We start from the raw sequence: 23,424 nt of genomic DNA, 5'->3' as shown, positions 1-23,424 counted from the left end.
ACGACTTTATATGCCGCGAGTCTATGCTCGCGATATATAGAGCAGTACAGAGCCTGCTGCGATAATAGATCTGCCGCTACTATAGACCCTGTACAGATGTGAATGCTGCTTCTGTAACGCTCCTCCGCGAGCAAGAAATTGGAGCGAGTAAGCAATCTATTGGGGAAAGGAGGAAAAAGGCAACGTTGTGGGGGAAAATGGCGCAGCTATTGAACGCACCACGATGTTCGTTTTTCCCACGAAAGAATAGGAGGCCGGGATCAAGAGCAGAATAGGCCCCGGACGTCTTGAGACAGCATTTCTTTAATTGCTCTTAACGCACAGTTGGCGCCCTACCGACTTGGTTATGAGCAGCGACGTGAGCACATCTACGAACGCGCCTTATGTCCTTCCCTATGACTCATTCTTATGGTGCTGCCGTCTAGGAGAGGTGAAGTAGCGCATCATGACGCTAATGAACGCCGACAGTTGGCGTCTCGATGCCAGCGCCTTCGTGTACGGGGGACGCGCGTGAATTGCGGCAAAGCTCCACTGTGGCGTTGTTCCCACGACCCACGTTTCAAGCTGCTGTTTCTGTGCATGCCATTTTTGGTTCTGTGGTCCCGGAATAAACCAGTCTTTTTTTTTGTTTCTTCCGTGTCAGCGTCACTTCGTCTGGTGGGATCAGGCTCGCGAACCCTTCCCGCATGAAGGAGGTTCCTTTAACATTTAACTGCTCTTGTGAAGGCACCTTCCACTTTCGTGTTTTACCGATTCCTATGAAAGAAAGATAAACCACAATTTTATTCTCATGAAGTAAGTCTATTTCTCTTCAATGACAGCTTTCAATGTGCAAACGTGACGCAAAGTGGAAAGTGGTAGGTACCTTAGTTTATACTAGTCAACAAAGGTTTGGGCGCTTGCCTGAGCTAAGCCTAACCACCGCGTAGAGGCTGAGTTGCGATCGAAAAAACAAAACAGATTTGAGCTTGTCGTGAAGCTAAAGCCGCTTAGGCTATTTGCGCACTTATTTTGGCGAGGTGGGTTCCACTGTCGTTCCAGGCACCGTTCAAGCCTTTCTACAGATCTGAAGAAGGCAAACCCAACTCCGCTGGACATCTTCTGGGCTTCGAACATCTCTCACTTCGGCATCGTCGACATGCCAGCCGCTGTCGACGAGTTTTCCCACATTAGAGACGTTTTCTTCGCGCTACAGGTGAGCAAAAAGTAGGGGTTTGTTGATAGATACCAGAAACGTGGCATTGTGGGGTTAAGTCAGCCTCCTTCATTCATTCAGCTTCTGAGGGCTCTGATGACGTGAGCCGCCAGTTCTAGATTCTCGCTGACACCTGTCGCATAGCCAGTCACTATCTAGATAATTTTGTGATCGTGCGGCGTTTCGGGGTGGGGTGGTACAAAGGAAGAAAAATACTGATTTTGGTTACCAGCGCTTCCTGTTTAACCACAGGATATTATTTGACGGCTTCCGTTACGGCTACTGAAATCTGACAGATTTGGTTTGTGCATATTGTTAATAGTGTATCGTTTGTCTTTGATTGTTCTAATTAAAAAAAACATGTCGCGAAGGGGAACTGCTCTTTCGTGGCGAACTTTTGTGTCCTACTGAGTCGTAAATTGTACTTGTTTTGTTCATTTCCTGTTCATTCAGGGTACCTCTATTTGTACTAGTTTATTTTGCTCTCCTTCTCGTCTCCAGCGCATGGGTCTTTATCTTCAAATTGGCTTTTCTTCCGTCTTTTTAACATTTAACCCCTTTGTTGATGAGCAAAGCATGCTAATATATACTAGAGGGAAATATGGCTCTGCCATCGCGGGCTGTCGTAGGCGCCGCCATTGCAGCTAGCGACGTTCCTCGCCTACTTGGCTTGGCTAGCCACATGGGTTAGTTTTTGGCTCGAAGCCAAAGTGAACAAAGGAAGGGTAATATCGTATCTTGTTGTTCTTGTACGCTTATAAATAATCCCTGAGAACTAAACCTTTTGGGAGCTTAAGTTTTATAATAACAAAACAAATTTGATTAATCTTATACAGTAATATTGTTGCTTTTTTGCAGCTAGAGTCAGCTTTGAGCCTGTTCATGAGCCATGCCAAGGACGAGTGGAACGCACCTGCCCGATACATGGCAGAACGCTCGCAGAAGCGCGGTTCTCCTTGATAGTGGCCCCAGATTTCCCTCTAATATATATTTGTATGAAACTCCATGAAGAAAGGGGCGAAAAGCCAAAAACATATACATTATATTGGCTTTAAACGTGCCTTAGCTTTGCTGGAGCTGGCCTCGTTCCCGCCATTTTTTTTCTCACGTTCTTGTTCTGTAGCATTGAGTACCCGAAATTTTAAATTTTAGAGGGCTGTTCCACACGAACTGGTTCTGCATACCAAGGGTAAAGGGCCAAGAGTGGGACGAGAGTGGCTGGCACATTGGGAAACAAGTGGGAATGAGCGGATGTGTGTAGTGCTCGCACTTGCGGTGGTAAGACCCGTGTGAAGAGAATGGAGGATGCGACGGGTGCTAAAAAGATCCGCTATTATGGGAATAGGAGGTGAAGGACCGCGATCTATGCCACAGGGATGATGAAGGGCCCATGGAAAAGGGCTGGCCAGAGCGTTTTTCCAGCAGCGATCGTGTCAACCGGGGTGCAGTGTACATAAAAGGTGCTTCAAATTGCCTAGGTGGATAAGGGCGGAGGAAAAGGCACCACCCTGAGAGAAGTGGAGGCATATCGAAGAGGGGACCGTTCAGATATTGGTGGCGCGGACGGGGAAATAGTGTCATCAGGGGCAAACAAAGGGCGAGGAGTCCGTGTTCCTCAGGAGAAGAGTAGGTCTTCTTAATGGAGCAGTGAATACGTCCTGAATAGTTCAAAAGGGGTGCATTACGGTTAGCTTGGAATGCCGTGCACAGAAATAGCAGGCAGCTAAGGGTATGTCGATTGATTGTCTTGGTGTAGCATGCGGCACGAAGTAGACGGCTGGTGCGATTACACTCCTTGTCCACATCGCGGCAAATAGGGGCTGAGGTAACATGTTGGCTGATGTTGCTGTCCAGATGAGTTGGTTGAAGTCGGGATGAAGAGGGCGGGTATCCTAGTTCTTAAAAAAATAAGGCGACGCTGTCGAAAACAAAGGAGCGGGCGAGGTAGAGGGAGGACCACTGTATTGCGTCCTCAGCGGCAAGGATCGTTCCAAAAATACTGATGATGATAGCACACGCCCCCAGTCCCAGGCATTCGATCCGTTCCTGCTAGCTTCGCCGTCTTTGATTTTTCTCTGTTGTTCTGAATTTGCAACGGGCGCAGTGGAGTTTGAAAGGTTTTTCGACATTCGCGGCGACTGTCAGTGACGTCGCAGTCGGAGCCCATGAGAAAAATCTCTAGTTGGGCAAGTCGGATGGCGCCAGTGCTGATAGGGACAAGGGAAATCTTCGTCGCCTTACGGATCATTAATCAGGATTGACCTAAACGGTGCTCACTATAAAGTGAATGCGGGAGGTGTTAAGGGCATAACGAAGTTGGAGGAGGTCCTCTTCTTTTGGAAGTATGAAGCGTGCTGAAACACAACGCAGCATGTTAAGGATGGGTTCAATATTTCAGAGAACGTGATGTACGGCAATACCTACTCTTACATCAGATTGCATGTGAAAGCCTACAACTTTCAGACTTTTGTAGGCGAAGAGCGTGAGCGTAATGCTGAAGTGTATATTCATCAGGACGCAAGAGTACCATTTTGATGGAATCTTCGATAAGAATCATTTCATCAGAGGGCTTCAAATTCAAGTAACTGCTTGTACCGCAGAACAGTTGGATTTGTCTTACAGTTTTCGTTTCGCAGTGAACAAATCCGGGTAATTCTGTACAATGTGGACCATAAACAGTATGAATGGAGCATAAAATGTGAGCTGTGCGGGCGTTTTTCTTCTTTTTCTTAACAGGAGCTCAGCAAAGTGGTCGGGGGAAGGTCCGGCTTTGGCAAAACACCCTACATCGTGTTGGGCGCAGTACCTGTGAGCCATGGTGACTTCTTCGGCACCAGAATGAGGTCAGTTGAACAGCGCGTCTTGACAATCTTTCACCCGTGCCTGATGCAGCGGTAACAGATCCAGTAGAAAACAGCGTGAAGGGAGGAAGGCAGTCACTAGATAGAACCATACAATCTTATAAGAGGTCAATGCAAGAGTGAAGTTAGTGTTGTTGCAATGAGGGTAATTGTTGTCTTCCGTCTCCAATAGATTGTGAGTGACTTTCGAGATAGTGAGATTGTCAGAAAATCTGCAGAAAGAATAAAATAAACCAAAATTCGCCGATAAAAACATCTAGTGTGGCAGAGGGGGTGTAATAGTGCGTTTAAAAGTACGTAAAAGGGTGTGTACTAACTTGGAGTGTGTCAATTCGAGGTGTTGCCATTTTGGGGACTTCTTAAATAAATTGCGTTTGAAGTTTCTCAGCACAACGGCATAAGCTCCGTAGGGGGAAAGAAACAAGTAATTTGGGGGAGCCTGTCAAAATTGGCACCCCACAAACGCCTCCATTTGAAGTTCGAGAATGTTCTGAATGTAAACTAGTAGCCTCAATGTCACATAAATAAACTCAAGAAAACCACGCTACCGCCTTCTCATTCGGTTATTTGCTTGTTCTGTAAATGCTGCCAAACTACTCCATGGTCGGAACGGTGTTCGTTATGTTGTAGCACAACGCAGTTTAGGCCCATGCTCGGTTTGGAGGAGTCGTAAACAGTTACCAATGCATATAGGGGTATAGGGGTGAGAAGTGTGCTAACGAAAAGGAGTGCTGACACAAAATTTCAAAGCTGCGGTAACTATGAAAAAACTCCCAGGCATTTCCCCGAGGGTGAACATGGTTAAGTGCGAATGCACGGGGTGATGCTATGAGGGGGGTAAAGTTAAAATCCCCCCCCCCCCACATCCCGGCCCCCACCTCCCGAGGTGGGGGCTCGGCTTCACGGGCCCTTCGCCGCACTGCCTTGTCCTCAACCGCTGCGGTATCTTCAACGACGCGTGCAGTGCTCGCATTCGGTTGCGTTGTGGCTTCCATTCGGTTGCGCGCATTCGGTTGCATTCGGAGAGCGGTGCGGGGAGTGGCGCGCGCCCGCGCAAACCGCGGTGAGGTGGCGGAGCGCGCGCAGTCACGTGGGGTGTGACGTCGCTGCGCCGTTGCTACGGACGCTCCTCTCCGCTCCTCGCGCCGTTGCTAGGGGAGAGGAGGAGGAGCAATGCGGACGGCAGAAGGTTCGGGGTCGCTTATAAAGTGCATTCGCACTTAAAAAGACGTCCTTTATATATGGAGATGCTCCCAACAAGTTTCAACAGTAAGCGTTCAGTATAACATATTTTACCCCCATTTCATTCTTTGCGCACACGAGAAAGCTCATACCGGATACCCTTTCGCAATCGGCATCAGCATGTCGCCATCAGGCGGGTAAAGCTGGCTCAAAAATGTGTCTAAACACAGATGCCGCCATGATGCCACGCTGTAGTTGCCAGATCAGTAGTTGAAGATATGGCTAACAATTTTTTTTGAAAATGAGGCACAAATTTAGGGCCCTAAGCTAAAATTACGCAACTTTTATGGCAATAACTGAGTTTTGTTACGAGTTTGTATGCTTTTTATTAGTTTTCTTGAAATATTCATGCTTGACGAACAAAAATAAATGAAATTATAAGCAAAAAGAAGACGTCAGGATGAGGCGCCAAATTCAGTTTCGGTATATTCTGAGAAGCGTCAGTCGTGCGGGGCTAATTTACGAAGGTTCACTCTAACACGCCTTAGTGTTTGCTGTGTCACTTCGTTGCTTGCGAAGACAAGCTTGCGAAGACTGCCGACGATACGGAATAAAGCCGCCGCCACCTATCTTCAAGGACACCTTCTCTACATGTCCGTAGTGGCTGCTGCCGATTTGAACTCGCCGTCAGCCGGTCATATCATGTTACGCGAAACATGTCTGGGCAGATCGGCTCCTTTTAATCGTATATGATTCGTAAATTAAAAACAAACAAATGTACGAACCATTTTACCATGCCTAGCGTATAACTAGGCTCTTGTTTACGGGTGCTGTTATTCACTGAACGGTGTTTTACTTGAGTCAGAGATAAAACAACCGCCAACTAATACATAATAATGGTAACTTTATTTGCACGATAAGGTGGTTTTCTAGAGGAGGACAAGGCGAAGCCGAAAGGTAATCCCGAATGTAGGTGCAGAAATCTCCTGTATGGGTGTGTGCGATTGGTGCATGCTCCTTCGATCGCTGAAACACGCAATCTGAAAATTTCGAGAATATATTTGATGCTTTGCATGACACATTTCTTAAATTCGGCGGATCAGTGACGTTGTTTAATTACGTATACTTGCACCTCTGCTCTCATATGGCCCATGTATATACCTGCACAGAGGAGGTGGGGGAGGAGTAAACTTCGTTCATGTGAGATGGGCACCCGTGTGGTGGGGCGTTAAGAAAAATTATTCTGTCCTTCCCTGGGTGCCTTCGCCAATGAACGGAAACGGCCACTTCTGTTCACGCCCAATTATCAGGACCACCCCGCCTGCAGGCGGTTTTGCCTGAAATGCCTGCGGGTTCGGCCGGTAATCTGTCTGTCAACAGAAACCGCCGAGGAAGCATGTTGAGGTAACACACATATGCGCTTTCTTGGGTCGCGATGGGACCGTCATGTATTTTGTGCAAGGCGAAGTCGACGAACGATATACGTCTCCCTTGAAAAGTAAATTAATTTGAGTGCACCTATAAATTGTTATTGCCGCTCATTAGTTCAATCATAGTGGTTAATTTTGAAACAGCTGCCAAACATAACTATGGCAGGTGAATCAGACTGCCTAGCATGAGACTATCAGTCGCTAATATAGAGTATTCAGACACTTAATGTGCATTGCATATGGCAGTCATTAAGAAAGCCGACAATAAATTGAATTCTCAATTTTATTATTTGCGACAGTTACATCTGCACGTATCGGTTCAGTCAGGGCCATCTGGAGACGTTCTTCAGCTGTATACACTAGATAAAAGGAAGGAATGCGATATGCGAATGCGATACGCGATAGAACGAAGGAATTCGATATGTGTAGCACAGCCTTCTCATTTATGCCAACATCAAACCAGTGGCCACAAAGGTGCCACACCAGACCTTGTAGAATTTCCACGCTTCCATTCCAGCGTGCTCACAGCAACAAGGATGATGACGAAGTTGCATTACCGAAGCTGGGTTCCAGTAATGCTGCAGCTGATTATGAAAGTTCTGGCTAATATTCATTCAGATTGTGGTCATCAGCATTATTATTTTCATCAAAAATAATGGGCCATCGCAATGCCATCAGTCCGTGTATCAGAAGCAAAAATAAACACAGAAAAAGCAAGAGGGTCATTTGTACAAGCAATTCTTATCCAACAAATTTTATTTCACCACCAGTAATACCACCAGACCTCTAGGGAAGTTTGTGATAGTAAGAGCCAGGCTAAGATGACCTAATGTGCAACTTCAAAGGAGGAGGAGGAGGTAGCCTTTATTGTGGCAGGAAGACTCTACGTCAAGTGGGGGAAGGGGACTTCAAAGAAAGGAAGAAACTGTAGAAGAAAGCTAGGGAGGTTAACCAAGGAAAGAAGAAGAACTGTCCAGCTGGCTGTGCTACATGTGGAAATGGGAACAGTAAACTTGAAAGGAAAGGAAACGACTGGCATAAAATGAAGGATAAAAAATTCGGGAGAAAAAAAAAACATGGCGAGGAAATGGCCAGTACAAAGACCGCACCATGGGCGAAAAGAAGATAGGCATAAAAGAAGCAGGCAAAATGACAAAATGGGCAAACGAAGGATGCTGCATGCTGGTAACACCCCTACAGCACCTGTGACTGTTTTTCTCTCTTAATCACTGCAATCTGCTTCTTCAAGGCAAGAACTGATTTGGCTACTTCAGCTCCATCTTGTCTAAAACCACTGAAATATGTCTGATTTTCTGTGTACATAATGTAAATAGGGTACATAATTTCTCATTTTTAAAACTTTCTCCTGAAGTGTCTGCTTCTTCGTGGCAAGCTTTCGTGACTAACTGCCTCGTAGAATTGCATTTGCTTTGTTCATTTTTTGCTCTTTTATGCTGCCTCTGCTTGTATTTGTTTATTTCGTTCTTCTCCTCTTCTCCATTGCTTAGGTTTTTTATCATGAAATTGTTTTTTCTTCAAAAAGGTTTTTTGGCTTTTAACCCTGTCTGTTTATTGGCTTTAAACCTGCCATAGCTTTGCTGGAAATAGTTAGTTCCTCACACAATTTTCCTCTTTCTTCATTCTGGGAGAGGGGGCATGAAATTTTAAAAGGTAAAGAGCCCTGCAGCGACTAATGAACACTTGCACTACTTTCTTTGTAGTTGGAAGTACTGAAAGCTATAGTTCCACAAACCCAGAATGGAAATGCGCGTTCTACATGATACCTTCTAGTCTCTGGTTTTTTTTTTGTCGAGATTTTGTTTAAGCTGCTATTAAATAGAATTATTGCGACCTAATGTAACCTGACAACATTAATCATGTACCTTGTGTGACGTCCCAAGCATACAATCAATGACAAATCCTCTAAGCGTACCTAGAAAAACGGAAAATCTCTTGAGAGAGTTTCTTGATGCACATAACTTAGTAATATTAGGCTTGGGTATTTCACGGTTATTGAATCTAAGCTAATGCAAGGGCCACTACCTAAAAGCATTTCAACTGGAGAAAAAAGTTGACACACGTGCTGCAGGGGCCTCGTAGACAGGCACAGGAACAGGCACAGAAAGCATGTTTGTTTAGCATAAAGTGCAGTCACAAATACGATTTCCATTTACATGCATTTCTTGGAAGCGTTGTCCAGTTCGAACTTCCATTCGCTACCCGCCGCGGTGGCTCAGTGGCTAAGGCGTTGCGCTGCTGAGCACGAGGTCGCGGGTTCGATTCCCGGCCGCGGCGGCCGCTTTTCTGATGGAGGCGAAAAGCAAAAACGCCCGTGTGTACGAGATTTCGGCGCACGATAAAGATCCCCAGGTGGTCAAAATTAATCCGGAACCCTCCGCGCGCCTCATCGCCTGTGTTGCGTCGGCGCGTTAAACCCCACAACCAATCAACCAACTTCCATTCGCTAGAAAAGCAAGTAGTTGTAAAGAGCACCTCAATAGATTGCGAAAACAATCAGCTGACGCATACAGGGTGAAGGGTGGGGGGGGGGGGGGAGGCGTGTGAAACATGTTAAAATAGCGCTGTACAGACGGGACAACAAAGAAAAGACTACACAGGACTAGCGCTGCATATCAACTGAACTCTTTTAGCACACACAAAATGATATATACAGAAACAGCGCATGCGCGAATACAGGGGAAGCCACCAGGAAAAAAATCAGGGGAAAAAAGCAATCAGGGGGAAGTGATTTCTTTTTTAAGGAAGCAGAAAAATAAATGGACTGGGGATATTATTAAGCTCTCATGGGAGCTCACCTGCATTTAACACAGTCCGGAAGCGGGAATAGTTGGTGAAATAGGATAGGAGAAAGAAAAGTAAAGATTAGAAAGGTGAGGAAAGAGTAGAAAAGAGTAGTTCCACTGTGGTCGATTCCGTCGCACACAACACACCACGAACACTGTTGGCTGGCGTAATGCTGCGTCCGGGAGACGAGAAACCTCGAAGGGAATAGTGAAGCGCGGACGCGAGCATGGTGCGACGAAGAGCGAAGTCTGCGGCGGTCCCGACCGCTTTGGAGACGGGGACTGGGGGGGCGGGAGCTGGCACTTGATCGCCCACACCAGCAGAGCGAAAGCCGGGTGACGTCCAACGGCCCGCGCTTGCAACGGGCCGCCGAAATGAAGCCCATCCGAAACACAGGAGCACGAAAAAACACGTCCGTTCAACTCCGAAGCGACGACCGAACTCCCCTGACGCACCCGCAAAAGCTACCTCTCCGAGCGTACGAAGTACCCGCTAATATACGCACTACCCTTCTCAGTTGCGGAGAATGCAAAACTGCATCTAACGCGGCAGCATGGCACAAAAGTTCGCTACCTACCACAGGAAAAACTTCACACAACGTTTCTGCACAGCAAAGTTTTCACGGCGCACTTACAGCAACTGCAGCAACGGTGGCTGCCATGATGGAATGCGTTGGTTACTAGGTGAATACCCACTACTGCCGCCAACTCTAGTAGGCAAAAAGACAGCGGGCAACGCTGTGAGGGTGGCATCATGTCAGCGCCCGGGTGTAGCACGGTTTCAATGCACGGGCTGGCCGGGCAGCTTTTGCTCTAGAGTCAGTAGTATTAACTCTATGGTCGCCATCTACTCCTCCTGGATCCAAACTGCCAGCGTGAGGGCCCCCGTGACGTGGCCAACGCGCTGGCTGCGGTTGGCACGCGCTGATTTGGGATGGGTATCAAGTCAAGGTTTTGGGACTGACATCATGCTAACCGGCGCGTGGAGATGGTGCAGGCGCACGCACGCGTCCAGACCGGCAGTGCTGCGACAAGAACGATGACGTCACGAGTGCCCTCCTGTCATGGCGGCCGCCTCAATGTTCGTTCTGTCGAAACCGAACCTGCACAAATAAATAAGGCTGTAAATAAATATTTACGCTGTGACCGATCGCCTAATATGTCATTAGGTGGTCGGCGCCTGTCATTAGGCAGAGCGCGACAATATGAGTAGTGATCTGGTAGGCACCCATAACAGCGAAACAAATGTAACACGGAAATTTTGTGTCAGTACTCCTTTAAACATTTTTTTTGTTTTGATATCACAGCATAAACCTACGGACTGCCTGCTGGCTCAGGGCGCAGATTGTATAATAGAATATCTTGAATTCTGTGTAGTGTTGTTCTCAGTGCCGCAAACATGGATAGCACCATCGCAAAAGCATTACCACGTCTTCGTAGGCAGTAGGGTATAATGATTGTAAACTCAGCATTGCCAGTCCAATGCATACGACATTGCGCCGGATGCCCTAGTTCATGTGACTAAGAGTGTAGAGCAGCTTTTTTTTATGTAAGTACCCGACGTTGTCTATCATCTCTCTTTTTGTTACTCCATCGCAGGGACATTTACGCGCCCACTCTGTTCATTTCGCAAGGTCACTACGCATTCGGTGACAATCAGGTTGCCGACTGCGTGGTCGTGCCGCCTACTCTCCTCTCCAAGCCGGATACTTCCACGAGATACATCTACGATCTGGTGAGCTATGCCGATAGTCACGAACTGAATCAGCATTTTTCGCACTATGAACATCTATTTGTATGAACTGGTCGAAGTTAAAAAAAATCAAGGCCTCTTTGTTAGAGGAATGTGGCTAATACGCGAAGCTTTCTCCCATAAAACCTGAACAAAGCCAAAGCCCAAATTCCAAACTGATTCGACCGTGTCGGAGTGGCGCAATTGGATAGAAGTCGGCTTCATAACTCGAAGGACCCAGGTTCGATGCCGACCACGGGAAGCGTGTTTTTGCTTATCGTCGTCGTCCTTTTGTGAAACCTATTGTGTAAAGATGGCGTTCCTGCACTGCGTTGCACTCGAACATCGACGCCATCAGTGCGCCATGTACAGCGTCGCTCTAATAAACGTCTATTCAGCGGGAACAGTGTTACTCGTGAATGGGGCAAGTTCATAGCTAAGCCAGACCTCGTGGACCGTTGGACCGTCAGTTTGACCTGCACGTTGTACATCGCTTTGCAGACAATGGCGGCGAAATCCCTGAAGAGCGCCCAGGCCGCCGGCGGGAGGGCCAAGTGGTTGATCTCTGTGGGCATGAAGGGCCGCTGGTCACATCCCAATTACAAGTCCCAACTTCGAATAGGGGAGAAGTGCGAGCATAACGCTCATGTGAAGTCCTTCGGGCGGTACACGGAGGTGAGAGGCGTGTTTATTCACTGTGAGCAAGCAATCTTCATTGAGTTAAAGCATAGTTATGCAGTGTCGCTAATCAAGGAGCTCACAATTGTTGCTTCGCCGTATAATCAATCGAAACGTTCTGATGAATAACTGAACTCCGTGTAACTGCACTTACCTTTTCACGTGCCTGACATGCCGGCATGTCGCGAGCAATGCAGGCTTGCTAATACATGGTACCAAAAGAAAAAAAATCAAATCCCCTTTCTTAGGAGATGGACGGTTGAAACCCAAAGCTTTCTTCATGCAAACTTGGTTAAATCAAAGTCCAGAATTCGCGTTCCCAAATTCCAAGTTCAACCTGGCAACGTCCGATACCAAACTCCACTTAGGAATGTGGTTAAGCTAAAGTCCACTTAGCCTAAGTGCGAAGCCAACGTCGGCGCAGCCGAACCCAAAGGAAATTCTGAACGACCCGAACGAGACTATGGCGCAATCGCAACGACGTCGGCTTTGTAGCGCGAGGGGCCCAGATTCGAGTCGCACCATGAGTAGCGTATTTTTCTTGTTAGCTTTTCTGTAGAACATTCATCATCATCATCGTCACGTATCCTTTGTTAAAACCCATTGTATAAAGTTGAATTTCCCGCCATGCGCTGGCGTCACCACATCGCAAGCAGTGAGTCATAGGAAGCTTCGCATTAAAAATGAAGGAAGCTCACGTTAATGCGCAAGACTTCAAGCTAGCGAACCTGTACACAACTGTAGCGTTTTACCTCTTTTTCGCCTCACGGCGTTGTTTAAGCCTCGCCGCGTTACGACGGATCACAGCTGGATGTTCGTCTTCCTATATCGCGCGCGCTTTTGCGTCGCCCGTGGCCTCGTGACCTTCCTTCGTGGCGCGCTCTTATCGCTGCGCCGGCCTCCTCGCCTTTCTCCGCCAGGTCCTGCGCAGTGTCCCGCACACGTCTCCTTTCCCTTCTCGTATATCTCTCCCCTGCCGCCTATCTCTCCCCGTTATCGGCACGCCACTCCGCGGTGGGCGCTTGAAGAAGGTGGTGTGGTTTGACCTCTAGCGCTCAAGGGCAAAACTGGTCACTCCGCGAAGACTGCCCGAAATAGCGTAGTGTAGCTTGCGTTATCAAAGCGCTGCTAAACGATAAGCACGAAACACAGCGCCGTGTCCTTCATTTCGTTCTGCCTAATAGCGCTGCTTTTTTTAGATTTAAACGTCATCATTAACGTACATCGGAGCCAAAACAGTTCTCGTATGTGTAACCACCCCTTGGTTTGCGCTTTTGGCGAACAGGTGTGCGCACACCCTGTGTACCAGCCGAAGCTCGAGTACGACCAGAGCAGCGAGGCTGTCTACACGTACGACACCAAGAAATACGTCATGTTCGTGTATGACAACGAAAGAGCCATTTGCAAAAAGGTGCGCTTTGAGATAATGTAAAATAGAAACATTGTTTCAAAGGGACTCTGCAACACTCCCGATAAGCGCTGTCGCTCTTTCCTTCGCGTCGGAAAGCAATGTGGAAGCTGTAGTTATCAAGAGCACGAAGCGGCACCGCGTAATTTGCTCGTCACAGCAGAACTCTCCGCTTTCCGTTCCTTCTTTGCTTCTGTGACCTTCTTTTTGAAGTGGCTGTCGAATGCGTTTATTGCTGCAACATAAAGGAAGTGACCAATAGCGGCTACACTGCTGTAATTACGTAATTCTAGCGCTCAAACATCGCCAAGGCTCGGGAAAGACAGAAAAAAAAACTGTAGTTGGTTCCTCTGTCATAGAAATAAGCAAAACACGAAAGTGAAATGTGCAGCGAAATCCCCAGCTAACGTGATTTGCTGGTCGGCGGCTGTCTTGTGGGTGCATGTGCTTGTCGAGCGACGTCCTGATTACGGGTCGCTTCGGCGAAGGTCTACTGGCGTCATTTCCGTGACGATTATGACGTCAGTGAAATCTTCGTGTATCGCAGCGTAAAACACATTCGTGCTAAAAATATAAAACCTGAAAACGAACAACCACAAGTATAACGCACTCTTTTGTACTAAAGGTTGCTTCCCCGCAAGAAGACACTGTGTGCAGGAGTGCACCCTTTACAGGCGGCTTGCTTCGTTGTACTGGCGTCACTTCCGCGACGGATATGACGCCAGCGAAATCTTCGTGTACCCGGGATTAAAACGCTCTGATGTTAATATTTACAGAAGGTTTTCAAGTTATCTAATGGGCATAGAGTAGGTACTTTGCGACCCCGTATTAGAAGTATTGGGATTTAGAAAAAAGTTGAAAAGAATGTTGCAGAGTCCGTTTAAGCGGAAGTTAAGGTGTGAAATGAAAACTACGGGGCATCTAACCAATTCTTTCGAAGAGTGTATTAGTCGATGAGTGTACTGCTGATTTATGTCGCTTCGTTCAGCGGTGCAACCAAATGTTGCTGTGTTTAGTGGTGCTCCTCGCTGCCCCCACTGCCGCCTTTACGCTGCCCTCTGTTCTCGTAGCTACTGGTTGCTCTGAAGCGTAAATCGATGCACCGCTGTGTCCGCAGATTGTTTAGTGCTTTGGAGTCATGAGAACAAAAGGCATCTTTGTTCAATTTTAAAGCACTTGCCCTTGCTAACTCGCTCACCTCCATTCCAGCCACGAAAGACGTTTCCGCAACCGAAACAAATAGAAGTGTAAAAAAACTCAGTAGAGGCTGGCATAAAGGACATTGTTATCAGTATGTGTGCTGAATGTTATCATTAAAATGAAACAATCGAACGGAACTAGAGGAGTCACTCCAGTCGCCCAGTCATGTTTCTTTGTGGTTGCTTATCTCGGCGGCCGTCGATAGCAGGAACAAGATTTTGTGACGTTGAAAAAACGTCGCTGTAAAGTGGGCTCGGGAGCCACTGCTTTACCTGTTTTGTTGGAAATCTCAATTACTTGTTTGAAGTTTGCGATAAAATTGGTATCACTGTTATTGGGGCAAACAAGTATTTGTAATGAACCAAACTTCTGCTTTGCCTTCGTGGCCCTTTAAGTCCTTGAGAACTGAATCCTATCTCACTGCGACTTCTTCAGCTCGCCGTGCAGGTCGCTCCTTCACCGCTAGATCTCCTTTTAGCCTTGTCAGCGGCTTTGTAGGTGAACGCGGTTTCTCTGAACCAGGTCACTCCTCCCGTTCCGGCGCGTTGTGGTAGCATAGTACTTCGTCTGCAGCGAACTGGCTTCTCCTGCCACGATTCGTGATTTTGCCTGATGATGTAAACGTGAGTGGCACTCTCCCCTTACGACAACTTGCGCCATCTAGTGAATCGCCCAGGAGGCAGGGCCCCAGGAATTGGCAGTACGTGTCACTGCTAAGGAAAGGTTTGGGCCGTGAAGCAGTCCCGGGTGCATAACAATGAAGAAGGAGTTCCTAAAATCATGAAGCTAACGCTAAGCATTAAAAATGGCTCGTGACAGCAGAGTGGAGTGCCTACAATCCAAATATACCACTTGAGGGAGCACCAGTTGTGTACAAGGAGAAAAAGTACCAGAAACATGAAAACGGTCTAAGAGCCGGCTGTTTCCGCGTTGAGAATTATGACAGCAGAAATTGTGAGAGCCGAAACTACAATTTGGTGCTTTTCTGGGCTTTTTTTCAAAAGAACAGTACAGTACACCACGTATGCAAGAATAAATGTGCCGGGAAGCTGTAGTTGCTCATACGCCTTTCTTAAAAACAACGCAAACTTGACCGTAGTGCGGAGCGTAGCCTGGATGGTGATCATTAACGTCGGGTTCACAACATAAACAAGCAAAACAAATGTCCGCTAAAAGCGTAAGAGCTCGGGGATATGCGATGTGTTAATTTAAACTGCCTCGACAAGTTTCATTTAAAAAGGCAAATGGTTTTATCAGCTTCAGAAGGATCGGCGCACATTTTGTACGTTCGCGTTAACTTCACGTGCATGCATGTTCTTCAAGTTGTGATGTTTCTTTTCTGTGTTTTGATGCTCTGAGAATCTGCTGCATTCTTCATTCCAACAGCTCTGCGATGTCAAGGCCAAGAACGCGCACCTCAAGTTTGGAATCGCCGCGTACGACCTCGAGTACGAGGACTACGAAAACAGCTGCTCGGACATTAACAAGTTCGGTGCCTTCAGTCGGTTGAAGATGATCCGGAAGTTAGTGGACTACTTCAAGAATGTGACGGACGACGTCAAAGACTGCGTAGACTCTGTGCCATGCACGTGATACGAGTGAACGCTTTGAAGCGTTGGTCCTATTTGAGCAGCGATGAGTCATGCTCCGAAACATTTCGTCTGAAGATTTGATTGATTAGCCTTGTTACGAATTCTCTTGTTAGTCTTCTTTGCAACACATTGTGCCATCCAATCCAAAACTATTTTTTTTTGTACGGCGCAATAATCAAAAGCTTGTACTGTATGAGAGTGGAGGGCGGGAAGTTAAAGCATTGCGATCATTACGTCCACCTGCATTTATATGCCCCGACAAACTACCAGACCTCCGTGGGTGAGCTTCGAGTACGTGTACCTATCCCGGCGAGTGGTGTTCTAGCGGCCCCCTCCTCTGTGTGAGGTGGGCGCCAGCCTGCCGAAGTCACCAAAGTCACCACTTCCGTAGTCAAACGAAAGGTTACCGTACATTATCGTAAGGGTCCGTTCCTCCGGCCGCACGCGCCACAGAGTTTCATATTACAGTAAAAGCTCATTAATTCGAACTCGAAAGCGACCATAAACGTATTTGAATTGAGCGGGGTTCGAATTAGCGGGAGGGCGCTATAGAATGAAGGAAAATCCCGCCACACTGCGTGGGCAGAACCCAAAGAAGCCATCTCTGGACTCGCCATCGCGAATTAGGCGTGCTACTACACGTTTGTGGCAGGTGGCTTGGTAAAAAATTGGCCGCGTATCTGCTCCTTTCGTTGCAAATGCCGTCAAAAGACGATAGTCTTTATCGGCTTTTGCGAAGTAAATGCCTCCTTCGCTTTCCCGCTCACCTCTCATGTTGTTCCTCTTTCGTCGCGCTCCTCCCAAGGTAAAGACACCAAATGTTTGCTTAAATCTTTTCCCGCGTTCCACTGCTCCAAACCGGGTGTCTCGATGCGGACGCTGCCGTACGGCGAAGACGCGCGTTAATCGAGGCGCCCTACTTCAACGTTTTTAGAACCGCGTTTCCCTACTCCACGTGCGCTGCAAGCAGAACGTGGAACCTATCTAGTGGAACCTTGCGTAACTGTTGCCGGCTGATTTCTTAAAATGGCGCCAGAAGCCATAGTGGCGCGGGCGACAGCAGGCGACGGCGGAGTGAATTCTTTTTCTGCAGTTGATGAAGTATTTAATTTCGCAAACTCAAGCATGTTTGATTTTTTTATAAAGGAACACTGCAAATATCACTTCTGTATTGATTTGTTGTCTCATATTTGCGTAATGTCTTGTTCTTCTTCAACAATGTTGACAAGTATGAACATTACACCGGACATAGACGGGTAGATTTAGCTGTGACTATATAAGACTATTGCGCAGGCATTGTTTTGGTTTGGCCGGGTGGCTGAATCGAGTCACAGACAGACAGAGGGAGAGACAGACATACAGACATACAGACAGACCAAAATTTCTGGGTTTAAGTAGCCCAAGAAAGACTATCGTCATTAATAATGTTTCATAAATAATAATGGCATGCGGCGGAGCACTGGCGCCGGTGGCACGGCGCCCTTTGCAGAAGCGAAATAAGCTGTTGCAGACGCGGAGCGCGTGCGCCACGCTGTTGTTTTTCTGTTTCGTTGTTCCGCACCTCTAATAAATTTGGTTCGGTGTGGATTTGCAACACATTGTAATTACTCTGAGCCGACTTTTGCGAGGAGCGATGGAAATCAGGGGATCCCAGTTCGAATGAAGTATTCTGCATATCGACGCGTTCGAATTATGGCGAGTTTTCCCCCATTGAAATATACAGGGCTGTGCCGGGACAAGGGCGTGAGTACGAATGAACCAGAAGTTCGAATAAACTGAGTTCGAATTAACGAGCTTTTACGGTAATGTATACTAGAGGGAAATCTGGCGCCACAGTCTGGGTGAGCTGCGCATCAGCGAGGGTTCCGTTATGTACGGGAGGCACGTTCCACTTGTCCTTGTCATGGCTCATGAACAGGCTCAGAAGTTTCCTCTGGCTACAAAAAAGCAACGATATTACTGTAAAAGATAATTTAATTTTTTTTGTTATTATAAAATTGAAGCACCATAAAGATTTTTCTTGTCAGGGATTATTTAGAAGCTTCATGCAAGATGAACAAGTTAAAAACCTGCCCTTTCTTGTTGATTTTGGCTTTGAGAAAACAAAGGAGCCTCGTGGCTAGTCGAGCCAAGTAGGCGCGAAATTTCGCTAGCTGCAAGGGCAGCGCCCACGACAGCCCGTGATTGCAGAGCCACATTTTCTTCTAGTATATATTAGTATGACACTCTATGGTACGCACCCACCACCATCCTGCCACCTTCAGAACCTTAGCGTGCGCCCAGAAGTGCTCTCGAGACGATAAGACCACCGTCCAGTCCGCGATGTCGGCTCACTACCACCCCACATTTTCGCACTGATAAACTACCAGACCTACGCGGGTCAACTTAGAGCACGTACACACCGCCGCGAGTGGCGTTGTGAGTGACCCCCGCCCCTGCGGCCGGTGGCCGCCAGCGTGCCGAAGGCAGCTCCGTTGTTCAGAAGGTTTCACTGGCCTGGCATTGGCTTTACGGTTTTGGTAACAGCACGACCAAACATGTTTTGTTTGCTTTTGTATTTATCTTGTTTTAAACCCGCTTTTTTTTGTTTGCTATCGTAAAAACCATGTCAAAGTGTATACCCCATAAACGTCGGCACTTCCGGGTTGGCACACATATATTGTCAAAAAGTCAGACAGACAGACAGACAGACAGACAGACAGACACACAGACAGACCAAAAATTTCACGTTTAGGTATCCCAAGAAAGACTATCGTGTTTATATTTCTCTTCTGATGTCTCAGCCAGCAGGTGGCCAAGCCGGAACATTTCACACCAGGCGGAAGCTATTCAATCACCCTTCTCGATAAAATCGTCATAAATGGGGCGTGAGCGGCCTTGTGAGCACTACGATACCATACTGGTGATTGATTAGAGCACCTTTAAGACTCATTGAAGGAGCCAACTATTTCTCGAGACCCTAAACGGGTGCTATAAATTATCACCCGGCGTGCCCGTTTGCTGCCTGTGCACCGCCCACCAGAAATTGCGTCCTTGTGCATGAGCTTTGATGCACGTGTTATCGGAAAGACTATAACGGAAGCTTGACAGCGTTATTTTTTATCCTGCTGGGTTCTATATTAACACAATGGGTCTCCTTGAGCGGTGATTGGCAATAACAACGAAGTGGCAATTGGCAATTGGCAAGAAATCTGGGGCAATAGCTACGAAGTGCAAGTTCCGCTTTCCTATAATTCTCACGCTACCAGGTACACATGTCTGTTGCTAACACCTCGATGAGCCCGCCCGCTAGTCTTCGCGTGTGCTCCTGAATCGAGCAGTCGCATCAGTACGGCATGTTAACAGAAAAATAATGCGTCATCACAGGTAATAAAAAATAATGGTATTTTAATAGTGTTATATATTACTACTATTCGTATTTCACAGCAATAGTAATAAAATTACAAAATAATTACACAAATGATTTGCTCAACAGCTTCGCTGTTAAAAAGCTTGAGAACTCCGTTGAGGTGGTGCGACGGTTTAATTCCTAAGTGCCTCAAGTAACTACAGACGAGAGGAAGGTCGTAGACATATCGCTGACGCACAGAAGCGTGGCTAAAAGCCGACCAGCACTACTCCTGCTTCTTAGTTCTTTCCTTCGGCCTCACCACATGAGTCCGTGGAGCGTGAACCTGTTCTCCAGGCCTCTCCGAGACGTCGAGTCCTGTGCCCCCATATCCGCGGACGCGACGTTCACGCAGCTTTGTTTAGCTCTGCCTGGATTCTCAATCCACCATGAGTCCTTGCTGCAATGAACTCGGCAATGTTTTTTGTCAAAATTGCCTCGTCTTGCTGCCCCGACTTCAGCTGCCCGGGGTAGGGGAGGGGTTGTAACATCACAACCCACAGAGCTCCGACAGTGGTGCACGGCTATTCTACATAGTGACTTACGCATTCAGTCGGTAGGGCGGACCCGTACACATTATAGAGGCAATGGCGTATTAGTAGCGGCTATGTAGCTGGGCTATTGAGTGGTAATTTTGGGGCTTTTTTTTGTTTAGACGTAAAACTGCGCATATACGGACAGGACAAGGAAAAGAAGAGACAGGACGAGCACAGATCGACGAGCACAGGACGAGGGCAGATATGCGCTCGTCCTGTCTTTTTTTTTCTTGTCCCGCCCGTATGCGCAGTTGTACGTATATGTATAATGAATCAACTAGCCCAGCAACATGCTTTACTGAGCTGAATTTGTTTAGATTACAAGGGTTTTGTTGTGTGTAGGCTTCGGAGTATGCAGTATGGTTGAATACTGTGTATTTTCGCCTGTGCCATCTCGTGTCTATTTCTCCCGTCTTGGGAAAAACAGCCACTTATTGGTTGACGTTCGGAATACCCTTCATTCATACTTCATATTTTCGTACCCATAAAAAAACAAAGCACTCAGTTATGGGCTGTCAAGAGAGCCCACGATGAGGTGGTGAAGCTCGCCCTTCCCGTTCCAATGTGGAAGCGGCCTGCGGCTTCATCACCCCTGTGAAAAGGGGGCCATCGGAGTCCCTCATGAACCACCAATAAAGTTCCTTGTCTGCCTGTCTGTAGTTGCATTACAGCATTACAGAGATCCAATCGCTAAAGATAGTACATCGAAAGTAGAAGAAAGCTCATTGGTGGGCTCTGTTTTTCTCCTTCATAAAACAACTGCCCGGTTTTTCAGAAATGATAAATATTAAAAACGTCAGGGTTCCAGTTAGTTGGTTCTCCATAGTGCAAATTTAATGCGCAACAAATTTAGACAGAAGACGAATGATACAAGATGACGAACGACACTTGTCACACAAATCTTGTGTGACAAGTATGTGGCGCCCCCCGACCCTAATCTTCGTTGGCCGCTAAGTTTGGTGGCCCCGCCAGGCTCGGTGGGAAACATAGTGCACGGCTGGCCAACAAACACCGACACGCACAGTAGCTCGCGGTCAGTCACCGTCACCACCAGCAAGCTGCGGGTATACTCACTCGGCTGGAGGGTATACCGCGACCCTCCCACGTTCACGAATGCGGGGCAAATCGTGACATCTTGATAATTAATTTTACAGAAAAACGGAATGAAATAAACGTGATGAGGCCTTCAAATGAACGCTAAGCACCTGACATACACACAGCTTCTGTCTTGTGACAGACAAAATTCGAAACGAAAGGAAATTGGTTAAAGGGACACTGAAGTGATATGTAAACATTGCGGGATTACTAGCGCAAATTGTAGTCCGGAGTCCCCAGGCCATGTTTCGACCACTCTAGGCGCGTTTACGCGATTTTATTTATTAGAAAAACTAATTCGAAAACTCTGTCCTCCTCTCTTTACGCTCGCCCATTTTCTGTGGCGTTTTCGTGTGACGTCAGGAGGGGATGAGCTGGCAATTGGCTGCGCCACGGCTGCGCTACTGCACGGCTCCCCGGCCGACAGAGTCAGTCGGCCCAGCGTTTCGTCCGCCGGCCGCCGGCGGGTCGTCGCAATCAAGGAGGTTAAAAAAAATTGCTTGGTCGCAATTCGTTCGCTTAGTTGAAACGAAGCCAGGACGCGATTGTGAATGGAAGAATGTGCCTTTCTTTACTTGGTTTGTTTGTACACTGTATCTAGCTCCAAGTCAAGGTCGCTTCACACAAGCGCTGCACATGCGACGCTTCGCTGACTGGTACGCCAGTAGGAAAATATAAGGCCTCTTGAAGGCGGGAGAAGAGTCAGCGAAGTCAATATAGGTACTAAGCAAATAAAATCAACTGATATTTTTACCGTACAGCGTAAAACTAGGGCGCGGGAAGCACTTTTTTACGCTGGGCGAACAAGCACAGCGGTCAGCAGCACGACTACGCATCTGCGAACGCTTTTCCGTCTACGAAATGCAATTGCTAGACGTGAGCTACTGTTGAAACTCGGGCGACGCTTACTGCACGATCGCAGTACAACAAATAGTCACCTAAGCGGCTTGAAATGCCAAAACTAAATAAAAGTGTAAACCGGTTGTACAATATATACCCTATATTAGCAAAGCTTTCGCGACCCGCTCCGTAGCCTAGCAGTCTGGGGCGGTAGGTTTCACCGTAAATGTTTTGCGAGTCATGAGTTCGAATCCCCGCGGGTACGTGCTTTTTTTTTTGGTAAGTTAACTTTTTTGTTTTCCGCCGATGTTTTCTATATTGAGTTCACCTTTTGGGGGGCCGCAACGTTCATGGCTACACGAACTAGTTCACAAAACGCGCGCAGGCTGGCACTGGCGCGCTAGCGAGTTCTCGTTGGCGTGCTGTTGCCATAAGCACCGACTGCTTGCAGGCAGTGGGCACAGGCCAGAATGAACAGACCCTTGGCCTGGTGCGAACACGCTTTTTACGATACAGGCATGAGGGAGGCAAGCTCCAAATATGGGGGAAAAGCGCATGACATTTGGGCGTCTGCGGGTACGCGGAGGGCGTTCATGCACTGCGTAGGTCTCGGCTAGTGAATGCTACGACTACAAGCCGTCCTGGGAGGCATATCTTGTGCATTTTACAGCCGACAACATGGCAGAAGCGCGGTACGATGATTACTGAGATATTGAGGATGCCCATCCAACAAAGCCATTGGTTATGTTTTACAGAACCGATACCGAAACCGAAACTTGTGTGATTGCTAACCTTGGGCATCGTCCAATCACGGCGCCCCTCCTCTCAACGTCACAGCCTTAGTTGGTGCGGCCGCCGCAAACCGCGCATGGTAGTTTTTCTTCTTTCGCGCTTCGTAAAATAATTACCGATTTGTCAACCGGATAAACGATGAAAAGTGTGCTAATTTGAGCCAGTCTACGCAGTGCAAGCAAAAACGGGAGCTTGACAAATTCACTTCAGTGTCCCTTTAAGGCACAGTGTAGAGCACCTGGTATTTTTTATTCCATCTTAGAAAGGAATGTTTGGAGTTATGCCCGTACACTTTTACCAGCCGTAATTTTAGCCCATCACAACGCATCTATTTTATTCACACCCACGTGAAGTGTGCAAATACATCTGGAATTTATTGCAAGTCAGCCACAAAGCAGCACTTTAGTGCCAACGTATCCTGACCGTTTCCTGGGTAACGTAACTACAGCCGCGTATATTCGCCAAGACTTTGAATGGATGTAGCGTCACAAGTCTACAGAGTAAGCACATAGTTCTTAGTTGTTTTTATTTGTTTGGAAGCACATAGTTCTTAATTGTTTTTATTTGTTTAAGACAAAGGTTGTGTAGCAAGCACTGTAAAAAATGTGGTGCTCAAACTCCATACGCAAGCATTTTGTTCGACAATCTTATGCTTACTTTAGCCATACTGGAGCAACGTTTGTTTCCGAAT

The 23,424-nt window shown here is 47.3% G+C and overlaps 1 protein-coding gene across 1 annotated transcript; it reads left to right on the top strand.

Annotated features, from left to right (window-relative positions):
* The first annotated feature begins 908 nt into the window (after window positions 1-908).
* On the top strand, window positions 909-16,083 carry LOC144139644 (uncharacterized). The gene is made up of 6 exons (XM_077671940.1): window positions 909-1,195; window positions 3,932-4,038; window positions 11,072-11,207; window positions 11,706-11,879; window positions 13,168-13,293; window positions 15,877-16,083. The coding sequence occupies exons 1-6, from the start codon at window positions 1,139-1,141 to the stop codon at window positions 16,081-16,083; spliced, it is 807 nt and encodes a 268-aa protein (XP_077528066.1). The 5' UTR covers window positions 909-1,138.
* The last annotated feature ends 7,341 nt before the right edge of the window (window positions 16,084-23,424 follow it).

The sequence above is a fragment of the Haemaphysalis longicornis genome, unplaced genomic scaffold (genome assembly GCF_048455015.1).
Source record: "Haemaphysalis longicornis isolate Haplotype H1 unplaced genomic scaffold, Haemaphysalis longicornis Haplotype H1 scaffold_5, whole genome shotgun sequence".
Lineage (NCBI taxonomy): Eukaryota > Metazoa > Arthropoda > Arachnida > Ixodida > Ixodidae > Haemaphysalis > Haemaphysalis longicornis.
This window is presented reverse-complemented; position numbering and strand designations above follow the sequence as displayed.

What these genes read in the sequence shown, in the direction of transcription:
- LOC144139644 (XM_077671940.1), top strand. Translation starts at nt 1,139, where the DNA reads ATGCCAGCCGCTGTCGACGAGTTTTCCCACATTAGAGACGTTTTCTTC. An exon ending in ACGTTTTCTTCGCGCTACAG is followed by an intron (nt 1,196 to 3,931) that starts GTGAGCAAAAAG and finishes TTTTCTTAACAG; the next exon opens with GAGCTCAGCAAAGTGGTCGG. An exon ending in AAAGAGCCATTTGCAAAAAG is followed by an intron (nt 13,294 to 15,876) that starts GTGCGCTTTGAG and finishes TCATTCCAACAG; the next exon opens with CTCTGCGATGTCAAGGCCAA.